The sequence below is a fragment of the Colias philodice genome, chromosome 19 (genome assembly GCF_061535455.1).
Source record: "Colias philodice isolate Cphi_HAF_F1 chromosome 19, ilColPhil1 Martin Lab GWU primary, whole genome shotgun sequence".
In the NCBI taxonomy this organism is placed as follows: Eukaryota; Metazoa; Arthropoda; class Insecta; order Lepidoptera; family Pieridae; genus Colias; species Colias philodice.
In genome coordinates this window covers 11,227,395-11,238,490 of record NC_143104.1, presented here as the reverse complement: position 1 = coordinate 11,238,490, position 11,096 = coordinate 11,227,395, and the positions used below count along the sequence as shown (strand labels likewise).

General features: G+C 36.3%; 1 protein-coding gene across 1 annotated transcript in view; it reads left to right on the top strand.

The window, feature by feature from the left end:
- The first annotated feature begins 307 nt into the window (after positions 1 to 307).
- LOC149480191 (uncharacterized) overlaps positions 308 to 11,096 on the top strand; it is a 35,516-nt gene continuing 24,727 nt past the window's right edge. The window contains exons 1-2 of the mRNA XM_089707276.1: positions 308 to 624; positions 7,560 to 7,799. Of these exons, the coding sequence (XP_089563402.1) occupies positions 7,748 to 7,799 (52 nt within the window). The 5' untranslated portion in view covers positions 308 to 624; positions 7,560 to 7,747. The remainder of the gene's footprint in view (positions 625 to 7,559; positions 7,800 to 11,096) is intronic.

Here is an 11,096-nt window from a genome sequence, read left to right as displayed (position 1 = left end):
TCGGGCTCCGTGAGGTTTATAGCAAAGAAAAGGTGTATCTGGTGGCGAAACGGAGTTCGCCCGGTTTGCTAGTTGTTTATATAAAAAATGTGTTTTTGCAATTGCACAAACACATTTTTTATATTAAGAAAATTATTTTTGAAAACGTAAATTCGTATATATTTGTATCTATAATATTTAATGATTTAGGTAATTTCGTTTATGCTACCCGTCAAAATATTGTCGAATGTTTACTATCGTAAATCGTGGCTCACTTGCAGCGCATAAACAATACCGGCTACGTTTTCATTGTTGTGATAGTGTCGGCGAGAGGCGAGCGCCCGCATGGCGCGGCGCGCGGCTGCCCTCGGAGAGGGTGCGTAAACAAACACGCAGGCGTATGCGCAGCGCACGTGGGGCGAGCGCAGCTCCCCGGCCCTGTGGCTGTGGGGTGTGGGGGCCCGACGCGCCCCGAGCGCTGCGCTGCTAGTGCGTGTTCACTGTTCAGTTTAGCCGCGGATTGCGTGTGCGGTGTGCGGTGTGCGAGTGTAGTAGCTAGCGAGGCGCGGGAACGCGCGCGCATGAGGGACGCGAGCGGATTACGCGACCGCTGATAAAATATGTTGATGGAAATCGATAATCAAGGTGCGTTCTTATTGATGTAAACGTAGCTGTGATTAATTAATTGAAATTATAAGCCTTTTGTATGGGGGTTGGGGTAAATTATAAGATATGATATTAAAAGATTTGAAAGAGACATTGTTTGTATTTGTTTATAAGATAATTGTTATCATTCTTATCGCACTCTCTTCTATCACCTACTACACAACGACGTGTTGCGGGCTATAAATTATAAATGTAAGTACTGGTTTTCTATTTGCACATCTCATCTAATAAAACGTAACGCGACTTTCCATTCCCTACTATTATTGCTTGTTTAAACAATTTATATGTTTATCATTTTTTATTAAATAATAATGTTCGTAACTATAACTTACATAGGTAGCGGTTTGAAAGAGAATGTTAAAAAAAACCGACCAAGTGCGAGTCGGACTCGCACACGACGGGTTATATTTATATGTACATAGTTACGAATGGGGACCCTTATATACCTATTTTTTAATTTTTAGTATTTGTTGTTATAGCGGCAACGGAAATACATCATTTGTGAAAATTTCAGCTTTCTAGCTATCACGGTTTATGAGATACAGCCTGTAGTCAGACAGACAGACAGCGGAGGCTTAGTACCTAATGGGGTCGCGTTTTACCCTTTGGGTATGGAACCTTAAAATACAAATTGGAAACTGCATTGTTTCGGGATTGGTTAAAATATAGTAATTAAACAGAAAATAATTACCTTAATATTTTTCGAAGGACCATATCGACTGCGAAAATTTTGACGAAGATGCTTTATTTCTTGTGACGATCTGCTCCATTACCTACGAAAAAACCACCTTGCACCCGAATAAACTATACACTATACAGAATACAAAAAAAAAATACAAGGTGCAGATTAAGCTTTTGTATGCTTCAATTAATTAATTATTAGGAGCACTTTATCACTTACTAGCGTTCCGCCCGCGGCTTCGCCCGCTTTGTCTAACCTAATAACTAAAGAAAGCTCGAGAATCACTCTATTACCTATCTATTAAAAAAACGCATCAAAATCCGTTGCGTAGTTTTAAAGATTTCAGCCTTTTCAGCATACATAGCGATATAGGGACAGAAAAAGCGACTTTGTTTTACTATGACGTAGTGATGGGTGTAAAAATTTATTGATGACATATTTTCATAACTTTTTTAGTTTGCAAGAGATTCTTGACAACATTTTACATGAACATATTCTGGTGGGATTTCATTTTTTTTGTAAGTTACATTTCTTTACATAGCTTTGTTCCAAATTTTTTGGATTGTGTTTCCTTCGTGGTATTTTCCAAGTTATTTACATCATTATATTCTATAATCTTCGTGTTATATACAATTACCTATTGTGTGCCATTAAAAAAAAAAAATAATAAAAAAGAAAAGTAAAACATTTTTGTATAGTGGTCTACTACAAAAATTGGATTTATGGGAAGAGTAAAACGTGTGTACTTATTCTATGGAGTACGTAGAACCCAAAATTGTAATATTTGAATGTATTTGCTAGAAGACGAGTATGCCCCGGCCGCGAGCGTGACAAGCGGGACACCGTCAGCTGATGCGAGCCGCGTGACGAGCCGCGAGCGCGGAATGTGAACACCATGGGCTAATTATAATTTATATCGACATCTCCTGTAACATTGACGGCTCGAGGGCCGAAGGGTCAGCTACCTCCCAGCGCTGCAAAACATGCGCATAAGTCTGTTCTTAGATCTTCAATACTCTTTTAACTGAAATCTCTTTTAATTATTATTGAGGGACAAGCTATTTGTTTGAAAGTTCATATAATTTAAGTTTAAAGTACATAATACGTTAACCGGATTTGCGTCGTTTTTTTTTTGTACAAAAATCACAAAAAATAATGTCCTTCCTATAGAGCGATGACTCCACAAGGATGTCCGGATATCACGGCCCGTCGGCGCTTTCATGAGAGTTAGCTGCTGCAGTCTGTATAATTTTTCATAATATCCTTATCTAATGAAAACCAGTTGACTTAGAGGGTCGAAAAATGCAAGTGCTGTGAAATAACTATGTACATACCTATACAGTACCTTAACTTCAACGCAAAATTGTATTGCTTACAATAATAGTAGTAAGGATATTGTATTTTTAGCACTTATAAAGAATTCAATATATTTTATCTGTAAAGATATATTTTATAAAACGGAAGTTATTACGTTGAAAGACGAACCGTGTGTTCTGAATTAGTTAGGTGAAGTGCGATGACAGCTCATTATGAGTCGGATAAGACGAGCGAGTCCCGCTCAGTATGAGCCGCCCCAATCTATGATTTACTATTTACTATTCAACATTTATTTACAGCCAACTTAAACTTAATTTCCTATTTTTATCTATACTCAATCATTGTATAAATCAGGTTTCTAATACGATGAGAGATTTACCGGTAAACATTAACATTTAATTATGCTTACGTTACAAACATTATTTATGATTTAGCAAGGAAGAAACTTTTGTAGAATACTACATATATATTTCTTATTTTTGTACGTTTATACAAAAATATTGATACTAGGTATTATAACTGAATTTGTTTTCAACAAGGAGTAATCCAACTTTAAAAAAATGTAACTGTGACAGTTACCTATTCCAAGATATTTTATCATAAATTATATCTATTTATGTACTTAGGTATGTATTCATTGTTAATTAATATAAGAATTGTATTAAAACATACCATAAAATGTTTAGTCGGGATCTTCCAGTTTTTTGCCACAAACATACTTATTTAGAATTATAGAACTGATGACAGCGACATTTCCCAGGCAATGTGCTGTGTTGGCTGTGACCATATCAAGATAGACTATTGAGATTGATAGGCGGAGGCTAGTGACGACTGACGAATTGCACTTGTGAGAGTGTGGTCGAGAGCCTCGAGTGCGAGAGGACCCGCTGCGACCTTTGGGCGGTATTTCGAGCCAGCTATTTGCGGTCGCGCACAAATAGACCGCGCAAACGATATACCTATACAGCCTAGATCTGGCCCTATACCTACGCGCTGCTGAAATATCACAACTATATAAATAGCCCACACGCATCATTTAATGTGTTCCGACTGTTAGAAAGTTAAGAATGAACAAACGGTTTATTTCTGTAGGATTTTTCTGTCACAGCAAATATAGAACATAAGTCGACCTGCACCGGCGTGATAATAGAATTAGACAAATTTTATAATAAATTTAAAAAAATGTATTAAAAATGGGTTGACTGGGAAAATCCTGGACAGGACAAAAAACATTTTTTTTAATTAATTGCAGTACTTATCAAGATAATAAAAAAAAAATTATAATAGACTTAAAGTATGAAACCTACAGAATGTGCAGTCATAGTCGTTTTCTAATATTTACCGGGACAAACGGCTAGGTTGGCAGGTATATACAGGTATGTCGGTACCAGTTACTTTCACTTGATAGGATGATGAAAAAAATTAAAAAAAAAATTATGTCAGCGCTGTTTTATTACAAAATTGTTTTATTATCTCGAAACTGCAATTAATAAAAATGAAAATAAAAGATTTTTTAATAATTAATTAAAAAATATCCTGTCCAGGATTTTCCCAGTCAACCCATTTTTAATACATTTTTTAATACACTAAATAATTTATTATAAAATTGGTCTCATTCTATTATCACGTCGGTGCAGGTCGACTTATGTTCGGATCTTAGACCATTATTTCCATAAACATGAAATCAAAACATAAAATTATTTTTTTGGCCAAAGGAATTTCGGCCTATAACAAAAAGCGTTGAGCATCAATAACTCACAAAAAGTGATTATAATAAAGACGATGAAGTGTTAGTCGCTGACAGCGGGAGGTGAGACGAGGAGTGTAAATCACGGCCAGAGCTGGAGCAGTGGAGATCAAAGGCGGTTATGGATGGTGCGATACTGTGATTGCGTTGGAAGTGGTCAATTCATGACCCGGCAGAGCTCGCGGAATTTTAAATGAAATGTAAAAATTTATTGCAAATTAGTTGCGCCCATTGGTGACGCCCACGCTCGAGCTCGTACCAATTTCGTATATTTCCTACCCACTTTATAAAGCTATTTGAAATTTCTTGCTACTGCTAGATTCTTTATTGTGGTTAATGATTAGAGATAATGCATAAAAGCTATTGTTGCCGGTATATCTTTTTATTTATAATTTCGATTGAAAACAGTTAATAAAAGTACCTACCTAGTGTTGCATTTAAGTCTCTTGGTAAGAACATCGATTTTGTATCGTTTGATCCGATTCGGGGCGAAGTAATACGGCCATTAACAGCTGAGATCCAATGCTCTGAGCTATTGCAATTCGCCTGTGTAAACAAACTTCTCTTCAAACATCATAAGCAAATAAACTCTGCCCTTGGTTCTGTTGTGATTATTGTTCTTTTTTTATTTCCCAATCTGTTCTATTGAGTTCAACGTTGGTGGTAATGGTATAATAACATCATGTTTTTTTATATATTTTATTATTATAATAATATGTAAGTAGGTATTTATCGTAATCGATTTGAACGATATCATCTAAGTAGGTACATGGGTTTCGTTAGAGTCGTAAAAATCTTCGTAACTTTTTATTATTCGTGTAAAATCAAACACAAGAAAATACTTTTTAATGCTTAATGATAACAAACACAATTAGATCAAAATTACAATATATAGATTAAATTTACAATATAACTGAGTACCTAATGGTTTCCTTTATTGCTTGTTTAAAAGTTTTATTTTTGTTTACTAGGTACATTATTAATATACACAGATATAAATAATAAAAAGTAAAAACAAAGATGCCATAACATCCTTTTGTTCGTTTCTGAGACGCGCATAGATTGTAAGATAAACAATTAAATTGTAGGGTTTGAACCATAGAGCGTGCATCGGTTCAGTTGTCAGAAGGCTTTACCGTCGCAGTGAAACGTTTCGTTCTTCAGAAGAACTTCACGATATCTCATAAATCTCACCTGATTTACGTTTTCTTGGTGTATTTAGGGCTTGGCGGCTACAAACGAGACTTTAAAGTTTCCGTACGATTTAATGGCTGCTTGAGGTAACACGTAAGCTTTGGAATTTGCTTGTACGCTTGTTAACGTTTATTTAAGTTATTCTGAATTACAGTTATACCGAAATAATAGAAAGTCCATTCTAAGTTAACATATTATTACATTTAACATTTTATAACATATTATACAGAATTTGGCAATCAAAGAAATGTTAGCATTATGTATTAGCGTTTTATTCGGTGCACCAGCACTTTCTTCTATAAAACTCCCTGTTGCAATATTAACCTCTTGTACTTACAAATAAACTATACATAAAATTATACAACAAATCAATACATTATTATATAATGCAGTATTCGATACAATAATAATTGAGTTGAGTGCCAGCGCCAAGTGTGAAGCTCTCAGAGGCGAGGAACACGCGCCTCAGATGCGCACGCGCACCGCATTCCGAAACCGGCCCGATACGGATGCCATATTCTCCATTTTGCAATAAGTATACTCCGTTTTATATTACTTTTATTAGGAATACCGCGTTCTTGATGTTTGTTTAACGCATTCGCCGACTAGATTTTTCTTCGTATGTCATTATTAAAGGGAATCTCAAATTTAGTATTGGTTTTAAATGATATATAAATTGTTTATGGCTAGTTTCAAAAATGATATCTACCGAAGTGTGATCACCTTCGGGTATGAGGTATCAACTAAACCACGGAATGGGCACTTTTCCAAATGCTGTGTGGCATTATCTACTTGTTGTAATAACAGAATGGGCTTTTACCAAAATTGGAAAGATGATGCTTAAATAAATGGAAATAATAGAGAGAGTAACGCATTTTGTTTAGCTAAAGTTAAATTTCTTAGTAGAATCTTATGACCCACCCTTAATTATGAATTTTATGTCTTTACAACGAACTTCAGTCTTAAATCAATGAGTTCTTAAAAAGGTAATCAAAGATACATAAAAATTCGTAGCGATAGTTTTATTGTTGGTTAAATTTATAACCGCCGTAGTGAGTGTCCTCAACGTAATAGGTAATAAAGCACAGAGCCGCGCAGACCACATGTCGCATGTGAAACGCAGTAAAACAAATGAGATGCGAGCCTGATACTGCCGCAGTGCCGCTTCCCAAGTTCCCACACTTTTGACCGCTCTTGCGTTACTTTTCATTTCATAGGCGATAACTTTATCATCATATGTTAATGATTGCGTTAATCTCTGATAGCGTACACACGAAGAACCAAAAGCATACGGTTAATGAGAACCATTATGTAGTTAGTTTTTGTGCTCTACAAATTAACTAAAATAGATTTTTCATAATTGAAAACGTGAAGTAGGTAATGGAATGCAGTTATCACATTTTAGACGTAATCACAATAGACAGCCGAGTGCCGACAGCTCATCACTATGACGTCACTATTTAAAACGTATTTTTTTTAATTATTTACAGCTTTCCGCCCGCGGCTTCGCCCGCGTTTTCAGAGAAAAACCCGTTCCCGTAGGATTTCCGGGATAAAACCTATCCTATGTCCTTTCTCGGGTATCAAAATATCTCTATACCAAATTTCATGCAAATTGGTTCAGTAGTTCAGGCGTGATTGAGTAACAGACAGACAGACAGAGTTACTTTCGCATTTATAATATTAGTATGGATTTCAGACCCGTTTAAAGAAGTTATAACCTTTACTTTTATGAGATATTTATTGTCAACTAGCAGTCCGCCCCGGCTTCGCCCGTGATACATATTTACGTTTTCTCTATATAAGAACCATCCTCGTACTTCAAGGAATATAATAAAAAAAGAATTAACGAAATCGGTTCAGCCGTTCTCAAGTTATGCGCTTACCAACACATTTTGGGATTCATTTTTATATTATAGAAGATTATTGATATGCGTATTGATAGAGGTGATGATCAAATTATATTTTTTTCAGATGCTGGGAGCTATTTCGTCAGTTTTTGTGATGTGTGAAAAACTGCATCGGTTGCATTAATGATACTGTGATCGCTTCATCTGTGACGACTGGACCAAGAATAACTTTAGTATCAGACAATAACCGTGAACGGTGTAGTGTAGTGACCACCGAGTGAGCGTGTGTGCGTGACTGTGCTACCATTGACAATGTGCGTGTGTGTATCTCTACTGTTGCTCGCTGCATTGCCCGCTTTTGCAGGTAAGCTCTTTCCTTTTTTTGTTTATAATCAAATCATTACATCATGTGTCATACGAAGCACATACGAAGGTACTGGGCAATAAACTTCACAAAGCGAATCTGACTAAGGTTGAGACATAAAAGTTTTATTGTCCCTTCGATGTGCTTTGATTTCTGGGAAATGTTCGCTATAGTTGCCGATCGGACGGGGAACGTGTCTCGTGACGTCAGAGGCGCGGCAGCAGGGAGCAGCACGGTCATACATCCGTCGAGTTCCCATAAAAGCTTTTATGGAACGCGTGTGTCGCTGATTTGTGCAGATGCTAAAGCACATGGCTCGCGAGGGGACACCATTTTATATTTTGCTTTAAAATCAATTTTATGTTTGTAATCTTCTGATAATAGAGATTAAATAAATTATGATGCCTAAGAAAAGTATGCTGTTAAAAGGCTCTCAATGTATCTATGAAATAGTAATTATCATTGTTCGTACATCCGAAGTCAGGTTGTTGTAAACCTAAATTCATTAACACAAATAGGTACATACATAAGTAATTTTTTTATAAACTTAAATAATAACGAACTGGATTAACTTTTTATCTACAAAAATGTGTAGATTAAATAGGTATGCTATGTGTAAAATGATTAACGATCACTTAACGATAATGCTGATGATTACAATGACACGGTGATCTTGATAATACTCTAAGGATTAATTTATTTTTCTAACAACTCCGATTCTGATCGATTTCCGATTAAATCATTAAAAATCTAATTCGATATTTTTCAAGATTAACGAAATCGCCAATTATAAATGGAAATATAAACATTTTCGCACTTCCGAAGAATGCTATGATTCATACAGAAAGCGGAGTGAACCCGTAAAGATCGACATTATGAAGCTTAATCACAGAGCTTAATCTTTGAATACAATAGGATTATTTGTGGTTCATTTTGCAAGAGCTTGAAATCACACAGACATATTATTATAAATAATATAATATGTATTTCTACTGTTCTGTGATTTCTATATATACCATTCTTCATTCATTCATTCATTCATTCATTCTGGTCATTGCCAGTGATCATGATCACGGCCCTGGAGACGATTAAAATATGTTATGAAGTACAATGTCAAGGATATTCATCGCTGTCGTAGCATGATATGTTTGATTATGAAGAGATAATTTACAATACACTTTCTATTTGCGTATGAACGAGGATACAATATAAACGGTGAACCCATCAGTGGTTCCCTAAAAATGTTTTAGGTACCTAAATTTTAAGAGACCATAGAGTATGATACCCATTTCATGTCTCTATTATAATTTTTTACAAGATGGCAAAACTAGTAACTCATGAAAACATTATAATTTGCTGTGTGGGCGATTCGACGTCTAATCTTTACAGTTTACGAGATAAGAATTGAGACCAAAATCTAACCGCTCTTACAATTACTAAGAAAAGATGCCATTTATAATAATTTTGAGGGCTACTTGCATAACGTAATTTGTGGGGTCATAATTTAAAGTGTAATTTATCTTAGTTGCGTACATTTGTCATTACGGCTGACCGCAGGGCTGTGTGGGTTGCGCAGGGCGGCGCGGGCGGGGCGCGGGGGGGGGGGGGGGGGTTGCGGGGATGTCACGTGGGGACTATTTCTGCGCGAGCGCCGACCGTCAATCTCAGAGAGCTCAATCTTACAATCTTTCCGCGTTGCCGTACTCACTGCCAAATATGAACAACGTGAAATCGTTTATGACGTATGCGAAACATATAATATATACCTATCTATACTAATTTATAATATTACTAGCGATCCGCCCCGGCTTCGCACGGGTGCAATTCTGATACTAAATAATAAATATACACTACAGAAAAACTGTGAACGTTGTATATAAAAACATAGCGGTCCGCTCCGTCTTCGCACGTGTATAAAATAGATAGCCGGGCGGCCGGTACCGGTACGCTACGTCCCGCAATTATTAAATCTGTAATATCTTTGAAAATATTCACTTAAATCATACGGTGTAAAGGGCCATATAGATCTATATTAAATGAACAATGTATTCAAGGTATTTAATTGGTAAATTAGCCATTATTTGTCGTAAAAAGTAAATGACAAAAAAAAGTTATTGTGGGTTATCCATAAGAGAAAGACATACACTATCGCGGACTTTTCTGTAGACCTTTTCAATGTGTATAATACTTTGTACATTATTTTGATAAAACTCGCCTGCGTTTGTAATGTAAGCCGAAAAAATGTAATTTTTACGACATCACATTAGAAACCTCAAAAATAACAGTACTTCTCCACTATTTGATGGATTTTATTATGCATATAAACCTTCCTCTTGAATCACTCTATCTATTAAAAAAAACCGCATCAAAATCCGTTGCGTAGTTTCAAAGATTTAAGCGTACAAAGGGACATAGGGAAATAGGGACATAGGGACAGGGAAAGCGACTTTGTTTTATACTATGTAGTGATTTTATACTATGTAGTGATAATAAAGATGAAGAGTTTGTTTGTTTGCACGCGCTAATCTCGGGAACTACTAGTCCGATTTGAAAAATTCTTTCGATGTTAGATAGCCCATTTATCGAGGAAGGTTATAGGCTATAATATATCATTACGCAACGGCCAACAGGAGTGGAGCCACGGGGGTAAAACCGGAGCAGCTAGTTATACATATACTTTGAATACATAATATATAAACTTAGGTAGAAGAACGCAATCAGCTTTAATAATTTTGTCCAGCAATAGATAGCGACCGCAACAATATTCTATATTAAGCAAATAACAATGCTATAATCCGTGAAAGCATCACAAGCTGTCATGTTGCCGCGGCCCACACCCGCCGCCATCACTCTCAGTTCCGTGTATCGCCCAGCACACGGTACTGAGTATCTACAGAGAACTGAGCGACACGCGTGCTCGTACTCTTGAAGTCATTAATTATCCCGAAAGTGGGGCGCTTTTCAAATGTCTTCATTTTAATAGCGCGCGCAGAGAGATGCCAAGAAACAATTTATAATTATTTTCTACGACCGCCTAATTTGTTCCCACTGAGCTTATCTAGATAGCGCAATTGGATTTTTATTAATTCATCGAGTCGACCGGAATACGCCATCACTGCCAAATGTTTTATTTGAGATCTGCTGGAACGAATAAATAACGAGTTTAAAAATAGCCGGGTATTATTGTAATGGGACAGAAATATTTGTCAAAAATATGTAGCGAACGACATAGTGCTCGTATTGAGTCACAGAATGCGTATTTGTATTTCGCAGTAAACGAGTCGGTGTTGCGCGCCA